This window comes from Bison bison, unplaced genomic scaffold (genome assembly GCF_000754665.1).
Source record: "Bison bison bison isolate TAMUID 2011002044 unplaced genomic scaffold, Bison_UMD1.0 scf7180017863932, whole genome shotgun sequence".
NCBI classification, from domain to species: Eukaryota; Metazoa; Chordata; class Mammalia; order Artiodactyla; family Bovidae; genus Bison; species Bison bison.
This window is the reverse complement of record NW_011494504.1, coordinates 298,158-315,993: the sequence shown is the minus strand read 5'-3', so window position 1 is coordinate 315,993 and position 17,836 is coordinate 298,158. Positions and strand designations below refer to the sequence as shown.

The 17,836-nt window shown below is 34.6% G+C and overlaps 1 protein-coding gene across 2 annotated transcripts in view; it reads left to right on the top strand.

Moving 5' to 3' along the window:
- CWF19L2 (CWF19-like 2, cell cycle control (S. pombe)) overlaps nucleotides 1-17,836 on the top strand; it is a 140,007-nt gene that overhangs the window by 69,691 nt on the left and 52,480 nt on the right. For both annotated transcript variants that reach the window (XM_010833793.1, XM_010833792.1), the window contains exons 11-12: nucleotides 15,036-15,140; nucleotides 17,062-17,199. In XM_010833793.1, coding sequence (XP_010832095.1) covers nucleotides 15,036-15,140; nucleotides 17,062-17,199 — 243 coding nt within the window. The remainder of the gene's footprint in view (nucleotides 1-15,035; nucleotides 15,141-17,061; nucleotides 17,200-17,836) is intronic.

The window sequence follows — 17,836 nt, the reverse complement described above, 5'->3', positions numbered from 1 at the left end:
AAACTATACAGCATAGTAGAAAGTTACATATCCTAAGCAGGGTAGAGGGAATCTTGAATGTCAGGTATGCTGTATGTTTATGTGTGTGTGTCTTGGGGTGCATAGGCTAATTCTCATTAGAAAAGTGACGATGAAGCAAGGACTTGAAGTAAGTTAAACAGTGATCTCTATGTATCTGAGTGAAGAGCACTGTGGACATAAGGAACAGAAGATTGGATGTGTGTCCAGTATTCAGACAAAATAGCAAGGAGACCAGTGTTGCTGGAGTGAAATGAGTGAAAGAGAAGAAAGTGGAAGATCCAGATTAGAGAGTCTGTGGGAGGCCAGATCATGTTAAGCTTAAAAGTTAAGGAAGTAGGTTTTTATTCTGGGTGAGAAGTAAAGCTGTTTCAGATTTTTGAGCAGAAAATGTATTTTGACAGAACCATCCTGGCTTTTTTGTTAAGAGTAGATTGAAGGAGAATAGGGCAAACATGGGATCTAGTTAAGCTTTTGCATTAATACACATAAGAAAGAACAGTGAACTTGACTAAGATAGTAGCTGAAGAATGTTTGAAGTAATTAGATTTTTTATATGCATAAATGTTTTCCGTGTATATTTTGAAGGAGAGCTGACTTGATTATTGTGATGGTTTAGATGAGAGAGGAATATGAATTAGTGTTGAGAATCTTTGTATCCATAGTCATCAAAGGTATTTTCTGTTTTGGCAGTGTCTTTGTCTGGTTTTGATGATCAGGGTGATGGTGGCTTTATGGAATGAATTTAGGAATGTTTCTTCCTCTTCAATCTTTTTGAAGTTTTTGAGAAGGATCACTGTAAGCTCTTATTTGTGTATCTGGCAGAATTTCGCAGTGAAACCATCTGGTCCTGGACTTGTTTTTTGCAGGAAGGATTTTTATTTTTACAGATTTCATTTCAGTTCTAGTGAAATTCATCAGTCTTTTCCAAATTATCTACTACTTTTTTGTTCAGTTTTGGTAGGCTGTGTGTTTCTAGAAACTTGTCCAATTCTTCTAGGTTGTACACTTTGTTGGTATGTAATTGTTCATAATATTTTCTTTTGGTACTTTTGTATTCTGCAATATTGGTTGCTATTTCTCCCATTTTATTTCTTATTATTTGCGGGGGGGGGGTCCTCTCTTTTCTTAAAGTTCTTGGTCAGAGATTTGTTGATTTTGTTTATTCTTTAAAAGAACCAGCTCTGGGTTTTATTGATATTTTTCTATTTTTTAAAACATCCTTTATTTATTTATTCTCTGACCTTTATTGTTTCCTTCCTTATCCTATCTTTAGGTTTTGTTTGTTTGTTGTATAATTCTTTTAGGTGGCAAGTTGCGTTCCTTATTTGTGGTTTTTCTTGTTTTTTGAGAAAGGCTTGTATTGCTGTGAACTTCTCTGTGCTTTGGCTGCATCCCATAGATTTTCTATGGTTGTGTTTTCATTGTCATTTATCTCAAGATATTTTTTAACTTCCTCTTGATTTCATCATGACCCTTAGTTTTTAAGTAGTATGTTGTTTAGTCTCCGTATTGTTTTTTTCCTAGTTTCTCACTCAGTATTTGATTTCTAGTTTCATGCAATTGTGGTCAGAAAAGATGCTTGAAATAATTATTATACTCAAATTTCTTGAGGATTATATTGTGTCTTAGTTTATAGTGAATTCAAAAAGAATTTGTATTTTTTGTTTGTTTTTATATAGAGTCCTGAAAACATAAATGACGTTTAAGTGTTCTGTTGTATCATTTAGAATCTCTTTGCTTTATCATTTTTCTGTTTGGAAGATCTGTCCATTAATAGGAGTTCTGTATTAAGTCTCATACTATTTTTGTATTCCCATCATTTTCTCTCTTTATGTCTGTTAGTATGTTTATTACTTTAGGTGTTCCTATATTGGTTGCACATATGTTAATGAGTGTAAAGTCCTCTTCTTTTATAGATCCTTTTATTATTATATGGGCTTCCCTTGTGGCTCAGCTGGTAAAGAACCTGCCTGCAGTGCAGGAGACTTGGGTTCGATCCCTGGGTTGGGAAGATCCCCTGGAGAAGGGAAAGGCTACCCACTCCAGTAGGGGTCGCAAAGAGTGGACATGACTGAGCGACTTTCACTTTCACTTTATTATTATATAGGGTTCTTCTTAATCTCTCTTTATATCCATTGCTTTAAAGTCTATTTTGTTTGAGAAGAGTATTGGTACCCTGATTTCTTGCAGTTATGTTTGCATGAGCTGTCATTCTCCAACCCATCATATTCCATCTATGTGTGTCTTTTGCCCTAAAGTTGGTTTTCTGCAGGTAGTTTATTGTAGGCTCTTCTTTTATCATCTAGTCAGCCTTTCTGTGTCTTTTTTTTAATCTTTTTTATTGAAGGATAATTGCTTTACAGAATTTTGTTGTTTTCTGTCAAACCTCAACATGAATCAGCCATAGGTATACATATATCCCCTCCCTTTTGAAACTCCCTCCCATCTCACTCCCCATCCTACCCTCTAGGTTGAAACAGAACCCCTGTTTGCGTTTCCTGAGTCACATGGCAAATTCCCATTGGTTATCTATTTTACATATAAGTTTGCATGTTACTCTTTCCATACATCTCACCCTCCCCTCCCCTCTCCCCATGTGCATAGTTTGTTCTCTATGTTTGTTTCTCCCTTGCTGCCCTGTAAATAAATTCTTCAGTACCGTATTTCTAGATTCCATATATATGCGTTAGAATATGATATTTATCCTTCTCTTTTAGATTCACTTCACTCTGTATAGTAGGTTCTAGGTTCATCCACCTCATCAGAACTGACTCAAATCTGTTCCTTTTTATGGCTGAGTGATAGTCCATTGTGTACATGTACCAAACCTTTTTTTTTATTCATTCATCTGTTGATGGACATCTAGGTTGCTTCCATGTCCTAGCTATTGTAAATAGTGCTGCAGTGAACAATAGGATACATGAGTCTTTTTCAATTTTGGTTTCCTCAGGGTATATGCCTAGGAGTGGGATTGCTGGGTCATATGATGATTTTATTCCTAGTTGTTTAAGGAATCTCCATACTGTCTTCCACTGTGGATGCCTCAATTTACATTCCCACCAACAGTGCAAGAGCGTTCCCTTTCTGCACACCCTCTCCAGCATTTATTGTTTGTAGACTTTTTGATGATGGCCATTCTGACCATTGTGAGGTAATATCTCACCGTGGTTTTAATTTACATTTCTCTAATAATGAACGATGTTGAACAGCTTTCCATGTGTTTGTTAGCCATCTGTATGTTTTAGAGAAATGTCTGCTTAGGTCTTTTCCCCACTTTTTGATTGGGTTGTTTGTTTTTCTAGCATTGAGTTGTATGAGCTGCTTGTGTATTTTGGAAATTAATCCTTTGTCAATTGTTTCCTTTGCTATTATTTTCTCCCATTCTGAGGGTTTTTTTTTTTTTTTTCCCCACCTTGCTTATAGTTGCCTTTGTTGTACAAAAGCTTTTAAGTTTATTTACTTTTGTTTTTATTGCCATTACTCTGGGAGGTGGGTCCTAGAGGATCTTGCTTTGATTTATGTCATCAAGTGTTCTGCCTAATTTTCCTCCAAGAGTTTTATAGTTTCTGGTCTTAGATTTAGGTCTTTAATCCATTTTGAATTTATCTTTGTATATGGTGTTAGGAAGTGTTCTAATTTCATCCTTTTACATATAGCTGTGCAGTTTTCCCAGCACCATTTGTTGAAGAGGCTGTCTTTGCCCCATTGTATATTCTTGCCTCCTTTGTCAAAATAAGGTACCCATAGGTGTAAGGGTTTATTTCTGGGCTTTCCGTCTTGTTCCATTGGTCTATATTTTGGTGCCAGTACCATACTGTCTTGATGACTGTAGCTTTGTAGTATAATCTGAAGTCAGGAAGGTTGATTCCTCCATCTCCATTCTTCTTTCTCAAGACTGCTTTGGCTATTTGGGGTCTTCTGTGTTTCCATTTGAATTATGAAATTTTTTGTTCTAGTTCTGTGAAAAATGTCATTGGTAATTTGATAGGGATCACATTGAATCTGTAGATTGCATTTGGTAGTATAGTCATTTTCAGAATATTGATTCTTCCTACCAGAAACATGGAATATCTCTCTATCTGTTTATGTCATCTTTGATTTCTTTGATTTCTTTGAAATCTTTGATTTCTTTGATTTCTTTGAAATCTTTGATTTCTTTGATTTCTTTGATTTCTTTGAAATCTTTGATTTCTTTGATTTCTTTGAAATCTTTGATTTCTTTGATTTCTTTGAAATCTTTGATTTCTTTGATTTCTTTGAAATCTTTGATTTCTTTGATTTCTTTGAAATCTTTGATTTCTTTGATTTCTTTGAAATCTTTGATTTCTTTGATTTCTTTGATTTCTTTGAAATCTTTGATTTCTTTGATTTCTTTGAAATCTTTGATTTCTTTGATTTCTTTGAAATCTTTGATTTCTTTGATTTCTTTGATTTCTTTGAAATCTTTGATTTCTTTGATTTCTTTGAAATCTTTGATTTCTTTGATTTCTTTGAAATCTTTGATTTCTTTCATCAGTATCTTATAATTTTCTGTGTACAGTTCTTTTGTCTCCTTAGGTAAGTTTATTCCTAGATGTTTAATTCTTTTTGTTGCAGTGGTGAATGGGATTGATTCTTTAATTTCTCTTTCTGATTTTTCATTGTTAGTATATAGAAATGCAAGTGATTTCTGTGTATTGATTTTGTATCCTGCAGCTTTGCTAAATTCACTGATTAGCTCTAATAATTGTTTGATAACTATCTTTATCTCTAGTAATTTTCTAATACTATTTTAGGGTTCTCTATGTACAGTATCATGTCATGTATAAACAGTGAGAGCTTTACTTCTACTTTTCTGATCTTGATTCGTTTTATTTCTTTTTCTTCTCTGATTGCTATAGCTAGGACTTCCAAAACTGTGTTGAATAATAGTGGTGGAAGTGGATACCCTTGTCTTGTTCCTGATCTTATGGGGAATGCTTTCAGTTTTTCACCATTGAGAATAATGTTTATATGGCCTTAATTATATTGAGATAGGTTCCTTCTATGCCCATTTTTTAAGTAGTTTTAATTATAAATGTGTGTTGAATTTTGTCAAAGTCTTTTTCTGCATCTATTGAGATTATCATATGGTTTTTATCTTTAAATTTGTTAATATGGTGTATCACATTAATTGATTTGCATATATTGAAGAATCCTTGCATCCCTGGAATAAACCCAAGTTGATCATGGTTAATGAGCTTTTTGATGTGTTGTTGAATTCCTTTTGATAAAATTTTGTTGAGGATTTTTGCATCTATGTTCATCAGTGATATTGGCCTGTAGTTTTCTTTTTTTGTGTTGTCTGGTTTCAGGGTGATGGTGCCCTAGTAGAATGAGTTTGTATGTGTTCCTTCCTCTGCAGTTTTTTGAAAGAATTTTAGAAATCCTTCTAATGCCTATCCAGGCATTAGCTCTTCTCTACATGTTTGATAGAATTCTCCTGTGAAGCTGTTTGGTCCTGGGCTTTTGTTTTTTGGGAGATTTTTTGGTTACAGCTTCGATTTCACTGCTTGTAATTGGGTGGTTCATAATTTCTATCTCTTCCTGACGCAGTCTTGGGAGGTTGAACTTTTCTAAGAATCTGTCCATTTCTTCCAGGTTATCTATTTTATTGCCATATAGTTGGTCATAATAGTCTCATAATCCTTTGTATTTCTGCATTTTCTGTTGTAACCTTTCCTTTTTCATTTCTAATTTTGTTGATTTTATTCTTCTCTCTTATTTTCTTGATCAATCTGGTTAAAGGTTTGTCAGTTTTGTTTATCTTCTCCAAGAACCAGTTTTTAGTTTTATTAATCTTTAGTGTTGTTTCTTTCATTTCTTTTTCATTTATTTCTGCTTGGATCTTTATAATTTCTTTCCTCTGCTAATTATGAGTATTTTTGATTCTTTTCCCAGTTGTTTTAGGTGTAAAGTTAAGTTGTCCATTCAGTGTTTTTCTTGTTTCTTGAGGTAGGATTGTATTGCTATAAACTACCCCTTACAACTGCTTTTGCTGCATCTCATAGGTTTTGAGTTGTCGTGTTTTCATTGTCATTTGTTTCTAGGAATTTTTTTATTTCCCTTTTGATTTCTTCAATTAACCTGTTGGTTATTTAGAAACATATTTAATCTCCATGTGTTGTGTTTTTTACAGTTCTTTTCTTGTAGTGGATATCTAGTCTCATAGCATTGTGGTCAGAAAAGATGCTTGATACGATTTCAATTTTCTTAAGTTTACTCAGGTTTGATTTGTGACCCAAGATGTGGGTCTATCCTGGAGAATGTTCTCTGTGCACTTGAGAAGAAGGTGTATTCTTCTGCATCTGGATAGAATGTCTTGAACATATCAGTGAGATCCATCTCATCTAATGTGTCAATTAAGACTTGTATTTCCTTATTAATTTTGTTTGATGAAATATCCATTGTTGTGAATGGGGTGTTAAAGTCTCCTACTATTATTGTGTTACTGTCAATTTCTCCTTTTATGCCTGTTAGTGTTTGTTTTATGTAGAGGTGTTCCTATCTTGGAAGCATAGGTATTTACAATTATATCTTCCTCTTGGATTGATCCCTTGATCATTATGTAGTGTCCTTTCTTATCTCTTGTAACATTCTTCATTTTAAGGTCTACTTTGTCTGATATGAGGATTGCTACTTTAACTTTCTTTTGCTTTCCATTTGCATGGAATGTATTTTTCCATCCTCTCAGTTTCAGTCCCTATGTCTCCTTGGGTCTGAAGTGGGTTTCTTGTAGATAGCATATATATGGGTCTTGTTTTTGTATCCATTCAGCCAGTCTGTGTCTTTTGGTTGGAACATTTAATCTGTTTACATTTAAAGTAATCATTGATATATATGTTCCTATTGCCATTTTATTCATTGTTTGGGATTGATTTTGTAAATCTTTTTCTTCTCTTGCATTTCTTGGCTATATAAGTCCCTTTAACATTTGTAGTAAAGCTGGTTTAGAGGTACTGAATTCTCTTAACTTTTGCTTGTCTGAAAAGTTTTTGATTTCTCCATCAGTTTAGAATGAGATACTTGGTTTTACTCTGGTACAGTGATCTTGGTTGTAGATTTTTCCCTTTCAGTACTTTACATATATTCTGCCATTTCCTTCTGGCTTGAAGAGTTTCTGCTGAAAGATCAGCTGGTAAATATCTGGGGTTTACCTTGTATATTACTTGTTGCTTTTCTACTGCTGCTTTTAATATTCTTTCTTTGTGTTTAATCTTTTTAGTTTGATTAGTATGTGTCTTAGTGTGTTTCTCCTTTGGTTTATCCTGTATGGGACTCTTTGTGCCTCTTGGACTTGATTGACTATTTCCTTTTCCATGTTGGGGAAATGTTCATCTATAATCTCTTCAAAAATTTTCTCATACCCTTTCTTTTTCTCTTCTTCTGAGACCCATATATTTTGAATGTTGGTGCATTTGATACTGTCCCAGAATTCTCTGAGACTATCCTCAGTTCTTTTCGTTCTTTTTACTTTTTCTGCTCTTCAGAAGTTATTTCCATGATTTTATCTTCCAGCTCACTGATTTGTTCTTCTGCTTCAGATATTCTGTTTTAGATTCCTTCTGCTGCTGCTGCTAAGTCGCTTCAGTCGTGTCCGACTCTGTGTGACCCCATAGATGGCAGCCCACTAGGCTCCTCTGTCCTTGGGATTCTCCAGACAAGAATACTGGAGTGGGTTGCCATTTCCTTCTCCAATGCATGAAAGTGAAAAGTGAAAGTGAAGTCGCTCAGTCATGCCCGACTCTTAGCGACCCCATGGACTGCAGCCTACCAGGCTCCTCGGTCCATGGGATTTTCCAGGCAAGAGTACTGGAGTAGGTTGCCATTGCCTTCTCCATTAATTCCTTCTAGAGTATTTTTAATTTCAGTACATGTGTTGTTTGTCTCTATATGGTTATTCTTTAATTCTTCTGGGTCTTTGTTAATTGATTCTTGCATTTTCTCCTTTCTGTTTTCAAGAATTTTTATCATCTTTTCTATCATTATACTGAATCCTTTTTCAGGTAGTTTGTGTATTTCCTGTTCATTTATTTGGACTTCTGTGTTTCTAGTTTGTTCTTTCATTTGTGCAGTATTTCTCTGCCTTTTCATTATTTTTTTAAAGCTTATTGTGTTTGAGGTCTTCTTTCCCCAGTCTTCAAGGTTGAATTATTTCTTCCTTTTGGTTTCTGCCCTCCTAAGGTTGGTCCAGTGGTTTGTGTAAGCTTCATATAGGGTGAGATTTGTGATGAATTTTTTTTTTTTTTTTTTTGCTTTTTCCTCTGATGGGCAAGGCTGAGTGAGGTGGTAATCCTGTCTACTGATGATTAGGTTTGTTTTTTGTTTGTTTGTTGTTTGGGTGAGGCATCTTGCACAGGGTGGTTGGAATGATTAGGTTTGTTTTTTGTTTGTTTGTTTGTTGTTTGGGTGAGGCATCTTACAGAGGGTGGTTGGAAGATGCCCGTTCTTGTATTCAAGTGGTTTCATTTGTGGAAGTTCTAACTATTTGGTACTTCCTAGGGTTAGTTCTCTGGTAGTCTAGGGTCTTGGAGTTAGTGCTCCCACTCTAAAGGCTCAGGGCTTGATCTCTTAGCTGGAGGTCTTCTGGAATCTGAGACTGAGCCACATGAGTTTTTTGCCAAGTTTGTTTTTGTTGTCCTGGTTTCCAGCATGCTGGGCTTCTTGTCAATTCCACTGTGCTGGATTTCTTTTGTGTTTGGCTTCTATAGCATGAGCTTTTGTCAAATTTGGCTTCTGCCATGCTTGGTCTCTGCCTTGCAGGTGCTGAGCTGAGGTTATTTCAGCCAGGTTACATCCAGGTCACGGCACCAGATATATTAGGGTAGTGTATAATTTCTTCAGTTCTGTATTGCAGCAGCAAAGATTTGAAACAGCAGACCAGTGTTAACAGCTTGGTTACAGCTCAGAGAGCACACTGTTACTTTTTCAAGCATCAGAACCTTCTGGTTTAGTTTCTTTTTGCTGCTCGCATCTCTTCAGATTTTCCACTGTTGACTTATCACTGTGGAAATTCTGCCATCCCACTGCCTGAGCCCGCCCACCAGCCCGCAGCACCTCCCCAGGGTTGCCAGGCCCACACATCTCTTTTTGAGATCTTGGGTCTTCTTTACTTTCATTACTCTAAATTTTTTTTCATATAAATTTCTTGTCTCCCTGTATTTGGTTGTTCTAGTAGGTTTTTACTTTTGTCCTTCACCTACAAGGTTGAAGGTATCTGTAAGCTGAGATATTCTTTAAAATATGACACTATTAATTAATACTAGTTGATTAATAGTGGAAATACATAATATTGTGTGTGCATGTAAGATCGAAAATTTGGATGCATTTTTTTCCCTTTCTGTTTCAACAGGGAAAGTAAATCTCTAGTAATGAAATTGAAAGTTTTTAAAATAATTAATTCCCTTTGGAGAGATAGACTGAAATGCAAATAATTTGCTTAGTCTTGTTTTGAATTGATTTTTAATGAAGTTGTTAGCTAGTATACTTTATGTCATTTTTTTATTAGGACCTTTTCAGGAAAATTCTGTTTTTGTCATAGAATGCAGTTGGGTGTATATTTAATAAAAGTTCATGGGAATAACTTCTTTTGAAGAGTAGAAGTGAAAATCATTTGAGGGCTGTTAATTGAAAGAATAGAAGTTACGTGGAATACCATTATGGTAGATAATTCAACAAGTTCATTCTGTCATTTAATTGCTTTCAAGATTTGGTAGGGTCTTTACTCTTTTTTTGTACCTTAAGCCTATATAGTCTTTGTCAGTATACTTCAGTTATGGTTTGAAGGGGACAAGATGTGGAATTTCAGTCTCCTTCTGCTATGATAGAATTGCCATTCTTTTTTTTTTTTAATTTTTTATTGTAGCATAGTTGATTAACAATGTTGTGTTAGTTTCTAGTGTAGAGCAGACTGATTCAGTTTATACATATACATGTGTCAATTCTTTTTGAAATTCTTTTCTGATTTAGTTTATTACCGAGTATTTAACAGAGTTCCCTATGCTATACAGTAGTTCCTTGTTGATTATCTGTTTTAAAAGTAGTGCATATATGTCAGTCCCAAGCTCCCAATCTATCCCTTCTGCCTGCTTTTCCCCACTGGTAACTGTAAGCTTATTCTCTAAGTCTGTGAATCTGTTTCTGTTTTGTAAATAAATTTGTTGGTACCCCCCCCTTTTTTTTTTAGGATTCCACATATAAGCAGTATTACATGTATTGTTCTTTCAGTGTCTAACTTATTTCACTCAGTATGACATTCTCTAGGTCTATCTGTTTTGCTGCAAATTGCATTTTTTTTAAATTGCTAAGTGATGTTCTACTCTATATGTGTATCATATGGTCTTATCCATGCTTTTGTTGATGGACATTTAGGTTACTTCCATGTCTTTGCTTTGTAAATAGTGGTGCAGGGTATATTGGGGTACATGTGTCTTTTTGAATTATGGTTTTCTCAGGGTATATGCCCAGTAGTGGGATTGCTGGCTCATATGGTGATTCTGTTTTTGGTTTTTAGAGGAATCTCCATGCTTTTCTCCATAGTGGCTATATCAATTTACATTCCCACCAACAGTGCCTGCACTCTCTCCAGCTTTTACTGTTTGCAGATTTTTTGATAATAGCTATTTTGACTAGTGTAAGGTGACATCTCATTGTAGTTTTGATTTACATTTTTCTAGTAATTAGCTGTGTTCAGCATCTTTTCAAATGTGCCTCTTTACCATCTGTATGTCTTCTTTGGAGAAATGTCTGTTTAACTCATCTACCCTTTTTTGATTTTGTTTGTGTGTGTGTTTTAATATTGAGCCACATGAGCTGTTTGTAAATTTTGGAGATTAATCCCTTACTGGTTTCATTGTTTGCAAATATTTTCTCCCATTCTATTGGTTGTCTTTTCATATTACTCTGGGAGACAGCCTCAGGAAGATAGTACTGTGATTTACTTGAAAGAGTGTTCTGCCTATGGTTTCCTCTAAGTCTTTTTATAGAATCTGGTCTTACATTTATGTTTTTAGTCGTGTTGAGTTTATTTTTGTGTATGGTGGTAAAGAATGTTCCAGTTTCCTTGTTTTACATGTAGCTGTTCTGTTTTCTTCGGAATATTTTTTGAAGAGAGCATCTTCCTTCCCTTATAGTCTTGCCCCCGTTGTAGTAGATTAATTGGCCATAGGTGTGTGGGTTTATTTGTGGATTTTGTATCCTGTTCCATTGATCTGTATTTCTATTTTTATGCCAGTACCATTTTTTGATGTCTGTAGCTTTGTAGTGTAGTCTGAAGTCAGGGATTCTGATTCCTCCAGCACCATTTTTCTTTCTCCAGATTCATTTTGCTTTTCAAGGTCTTTTGTGTTTCCATACAAATAATTTTCTCTTCTTTTTGTTCTAAAAAAATGCCATTGGTAATTTGGTAGGAATTGCATTCAATCTTTATAGATTGACTTATGCAGTATTGTCATTTTGACAGTATTGATTCTTTCAAACCAAGAATGTGGTATATCTTCTCATCTGTTTGTATAATCTTTGATTTCTTTGATCATTGTCTTGTTTTTGAACTGTACATCTATTGTCTCCTTAGGTTGCTTTATTCCTGCATGTTTGTTTCTTTTTCATGTGTTGATGAGATTGTTTCTTTAATTTCTCTTTCTGGTCTTTTGTTTTTAGTGTGTAGATGTATAACAAATTTCTGTGTTTTAATTTTGTATACTCTAACTTTACCGATCATTGATGAACTCTACAAGTTTTCTGGTAGCATCTTTAAGATTTTCTAGGTATAGTACCATGTCATCTGCAAACAGTGGCAGTTTAATTTCTTCTTTTCCAATCTGGATTTCTTTCATTTCTTTTTCTTCTTCAATTTTGGTGGCTTGGATTTCCAAAACCGTGTTGAATGAAAGTGGCAAAAGTGGACATCCTTGTCTTGTTACTCATCTCAGAGGAGATGCTTTCAGCTTTGCACTCGTAAGCGTAATGTTGGCTGTAGCTTTGTCATAATTGGCTTTTATTATATTCAGACATGTTTCATCCATGCCCACTTTCTGGAAGGTTTTCTTGTTTTTTAACATAAATGGGTGTTGAATTTTGTCAAAAGCTTTTTCTGTGCCTGTTGATATGTCTGTATGGTTTTTGTTCTTAAGTTTGTTGCTGTATCACTGATTAATGTGAAAATATTGAAAAATTTTTGTATCCCTGGGAGAAATCCCACTTGGTCATGGTATATGACCCTTTTAATATTTTGTTGGATTGAGCTTGCTAGTATTTTGTTGAGGACTTTTGCGTCTATGTTATCAGTGATATTGGCCCATAATTTTCTCCTTTTCTGTAGTCATCTGTGTTTCATTTTGGCATGATGGTTGTGGTGGCTTCATAGAATGACTTTGGGACTGTTCCTTTGCAGTTTTTCGAAATAGTTTTAAAAGAATCATGTTAACTCTTTTCTAAATGTAGATATTAACTCTTCTCTAAATGTTTGGTAGAATTTGCCTATGAAGCCATTTGTTGCTGAGTTTTGTTTGTTGGAAGATTTTTTATCATAATTTCAATTCATTACTTGTAATTAGTCTGTTCATATTTCCATTTCTACGATGGAAGAAGATTCTTGGGAGATTGTACCTTTCTAAGAATGTCTTCATTTCCTCTAGCTTATCCATATTATTGACATCTAGTTGCTTGAGACAGTCTCTTATGAGCATTTTAATTTTTGTGGTACATTGTAACTTCTTCTTTTTTATTTCTAATTTTATTGATTTGAACCCACTCCCTCTTTTTCTTGATGCATCTGGCTAAAGATTTATCAATTTTGTTTTCAAAGAACCAGGTTTTAGTTTTATTGATCTTTAATTTTTTTAAATTTTCATTTCTGCCCTGATCTCTATTATTTCTTTCCTTCTACTAACTTTGAGTTTTGTTTGTTCCTCTTTTTCTGGTTGTTTTCATTGTAAGGTTAGGTTGTTTATTTGTGGTTTTTCCTTTTTCCTGCTGTAAGATTGTATTATCTTAAACTTCTCTCTTAGAACTTCTTTTCTCACATCACACATATTTTGAATGGTTGAGCTTCATTTTCCTTTGTCTCTAGATATTTTTTATTTCCTGTTTTATTTCTTCATTGATCCATTGGTTGTTTAGCAACATATTGTTTAGCCTCCACGTATTTATGTTTTTTAGATTTTTTTTCTTGTGTTAATGTCCGGTCTTATAGTGTTGTAAGAAAAGATGCTTGATACGATTTTAGTTTTGTTAAGTTTACTGAGGCTTGATTTGTGATCCACGATGTGATCTCTTCTGGGGCATGTTCTTATGCAATTGAGAAGAAAATATATTCTACTGCTTTTGGATGCAGTTCTCTATAAATACCAGTTAAGTCTATGCAGTGTAATCTGTCGTTTAAGGCTTGTATTTCTTTTTGATCTTCTGTCTGGATGATCTGTTAATTGAGGAAAGAGTTAAAGTTTCCTAGTATTGTTGTTTTATCGATTTCTTCTTTTATGACTGTTAGAATTTGTATTATTGGGGTGCTCCTACAGTAGGTACATGTATATTTATATTGATCATTATGTAGTGTCCTTTCTTGTCTCTTGTAACAGTCTGTAATTTAAAGTCTGTTTTGTCTGATATGAGTATTGCTACTCGAGCTTTCTTTTGATTACCATTTACATGGAATAGCTGTTACCATCTTCTTGCTTTCAGCTTGTATATGTTCCTAGATCTGAAGTAGGTCTTTGTAGACAGCATATATACTGATCTGTTTTTCAACCAGTCTTTGTTTTGGTTGGAGTATTTATCCCATTAACATTTAAGATAATTATTGATACATGTTTCCTGTTGTTATTGTTTTTCAGTCACTAAGTTGTGTCTGACTCTTGCAACCCCATGGACAGTATAGCACTCCAGGGACCTCTGTCCTCCACTGTCTCCCAGAGTTTGCTCAAATTCTTGTTCATTGAATTGGTGATGCTATCTAACAGTCTCATCCTCAGCCACCACCTTCCTTTTTTACCTTCAATATTTTCCAGCATCAGAGTCTTTTCCAATGAGTCAACTCTTTGCATCAGGTGGCCAAAGTATTGGAGCCTCATGCTGTTGAAAATCTGAGCCATAACTGCCACCCCCTAACCCCCCTGTCCCTGGGAGACCCTCTAATATTAATAGGGACATCTGGTCCAGTCTCTTATGAGGTCACTGTTTCTTCTCCTCTGTCCTGGTATGCATGAGACCCCGAGTGCTCCCTTTAAAAGTGGAATTTCTGTTTCCCACAGTACTGTTAAATCATTGAAGATTTGTCTTCAAAACAAAATTTCTTGGGGTCTCCTCCTCCCATTGCCAGACCTGCAGGCTGGGAAGCCTGATTAATGACTCAGGACTTTCACTCCTATTGGAGAACTTCAGTAGTATAATTTTTCTTACACTTTGTGGGTTGGCCCACCCAGCGGGTATGGGATTTGATTTTATTGCTTCTGCGCCCCTCGTTCCATCTCATTGTAGCTTCTTTGTCTTTGGGTTTAGGGTGTCTTTTTTGGTAGATTTCAGCATTTTTTTGGTCAATCGTTCTTCAGCAATTACTTGTGATCTCAAAATTTCTGTAATAAGGGTTGAGCCCACTTCTTTCTACTCTGCCATGTTGTTGACAAGCCAGGATTTTTAAATTGAAAAAACATTTGTTAAATATAACATCTGCTCTTAGGTAATGGGCACTCTCATACAGCGCCTGTTTGAACCATTGGTGTTTTGTCATCTTTTATATTATCTAAATGAAAGCTTAATTTGAAGTTTGCTTCTGTGATTATTTTAAAAGTTAAGTAAACTTTGGATATTTTTTCCCACCTTTTCCCTGAAAAGATTATGATCACTTTACATTATAGTAGATAATGAAAGTTCAGGATGCTTTAGATAATCCATAATATTATGTGAAAATAAAATCATTTTATGCTTTTTTTGGCTATTAAATATAAGCATTCAGTATTTTTTTCAATATTTTCAGTTGTTACCTCTAAAACTTTATATAGGATGAAGATCAGGAAGAAGTGATCCTTGTCAGAACAGATCATTCCGGAAGAGTCTGGCCTGTAAACACACCAGGAAAACAAGAAGGAAGAAGGAAAAGACAGAATGTATGTTTAACATATATCTTTTGTTTATTACTTTAGAATTCCTTTTTTCCCCTTTGTATCAGATTTACAGTTAATCCTTTAACCACCTGAGTTTGAATTGCTCAGGTCCACTTATACACAGAACTTTTTCAATAAATTACATACTGTAGTACTACATATCTGTGGTGGTTTGAACCTGTGGATATGGAGTATAGTTAAAGGATCAACTATAATCTGATACAAAGGGGAAAAGAGGAATTCACTGCCCCTAACCTTTGCATTGTTCAAGGGTCAACTGTCCTTTGAAATATTTTTAGACATGTAGTTCAATAATGCAAACGCTGTTGGTCTTTCATTGCTCAGTAGTATATGACTCTTTGTAGCCTCATGTACTGTAGCCTGCCAGGCTCATCTGTCCATGGCATTTCCCAGGCAAGAATATTGGAGTGGGTTGCTGTTTCCTTTTCCAGGGGATCTTAACAACCTAGGAATCAAACCCGCATCTCCTACATTGGCAGGCGGATTCTTTACCCCTGAGCCACCAGGGAAGCCCAATGCAAACATTAAAAGGCAGTAAATAGTGATATTACTTCTAATTATATCCCTTTGCCTTTTACAAAATGTTATCTAATTCAACAGCAGATGTGAACATTGAATTTTTAAGGAAGTCTTAATTTTAACATTTATTTCTTTGACATTGTTTCTAGCTTCTTTTTACATACTCATCATAGCTCTTAGGGAAAACCTTGATCCCATACATCTCTTATCTATGTTTGATCCTTTATAAACCTAATTTTGTTTTCTGCCTTCTAGCTGCTGCGGTTAATTTATAGCACTGCCTTGAGGCTCTTAAAATGGCAAAAACAACATATTCAATTTTCTCAAGTTAGATTTTTTGTTTCAAATTTGAAAGATCTTATAAGCAGTAATTAAGTACACAAAAGAGTCATTTAGAATCTTTCTGTCAAATGTTTATAATCTGCCTGTTGAGTGCAAATAGAAATGGGATAGACACCTCTTCTGATGAAATGGGAAGTATTCGGGTTTTGCAAGAAAGATGTCATAGGAAAATAGTAAAGGTTTGAATTGTATGAGATGACAGAACTGGCTTGGGGTTCATAGACCCATTGCCAGATGGCATTCAGTCATGTTCTTGAATTGCTTACTATTGAGTAATCTAGGTACAGGAGTAAAGAGGTAGACACATTCATTTGGCACTGAGGTTTGCTTTTTGAGTATAATGAAGGATAAGGGGACCAGAAAGAGATTTGCATCCAAGGAGTGATTGAAGTCATAGACCGTGAGATACAAGGTTGTGAAGATGAGAATGGTAACATGGGCATAAAATAAGAGGGTGGTTCCAAAGAAGTTGAACAGCAGGATTTATTTGGATAAGGGAATTTGAGATCAGTGTTGAGGAGATTTGATTTGGTAGGTAATACGTAGCACTTTTCTTTTCCACTGATAGGTATGGAACCAACTGAAAGGAAAACCCGGAATTGTTTAGATGAGAGTCAGAATATCAGCTTTGCTTCTGATACAGCTGTTTGAAGTAGATTTGCTTAAAACCTCACTTTTGTTTTTGATATACTTTCTCAATCTCTGGATAACTCCTAACTTAACTCTACAATGATAGGGATTTTTTACTACAAGGAGGGGAGAGAAAGCATAAAGCAATTCTGCCCTTTGCCTAAAACTCAGAAATCAGATACTTTCATGCTTCCATCCCTTGGGAAGAGGAAGGTAATGGTACAGAAGAGGTAGGGAGTGTCATTTTAATGGAAATTCTTCCACATGGATGCAGACAGAATAGAAAGAAATTAGAAGGGAAGATTATGATATATATTGGGATTTTTACTTTTAATGTCAGATTTATAGGTAGTTTATTAAAATACTTCAGACTTGTGTTTTCACTAAACTTACAGTGTTCATTTTGTCATAGGTTTCAACTCATGAGGGAAAAGAAAGGGTCAGATACTTTCATGATGATGATAACTTAAGCCTAAATGATTTAGTCAAGAATGAAAAGATGGGAACAGCAGAAAGTCACAACAAACTTTTTATGAGAATGACATCTAAGGTAAGATATATTGCTGGGATACCTTTGAATTTTGAGAAATTCCGTCTACTCAGTCTACAGTGATGTACTTTGCAGAGATGGCTGGTTCTCTCTAAACTTTGTTTTATTAAATTAAATCCTTTCTAAGACACATTAGAAACCTGCATTTTAGAATTGATGTGATTGGGCAGTATATTTTAGGGATTTAGTTTTTTTAAAAATAAGAATTCTGGGTTAATTTTATAATGTATTCTATGAAAATGTTAATTATATATTTGCTCTACCATTTAAGAGAACATTTGGGGCAAGACTTTTAATGTTGACAACATACTTGCTAGTTAGATTACCAGTCTGTTTTGTCTTGATGTTTCATCGGTTCTTCATAATTATGCCACAGGTGTATAATTAAAGTAATATATAAAAAATATTATAAAGAAGACATCTTGGAATAACCTTAAGTCTATTCATATAAAAATTTTATATTCTTTTTAAAAGTATATCAATGTTTCATGGGTAGTAGGATGAATTTTTTAATTTCAAATAATTATCTTTGTTGCAAATGCTTCATTGCATTTCCTTTCAAACACTGCCATTAACACTTGTTATCAAAGAGACATTTATTTATTTATTTATTTATTTTTGAATTTTATTTTATTTT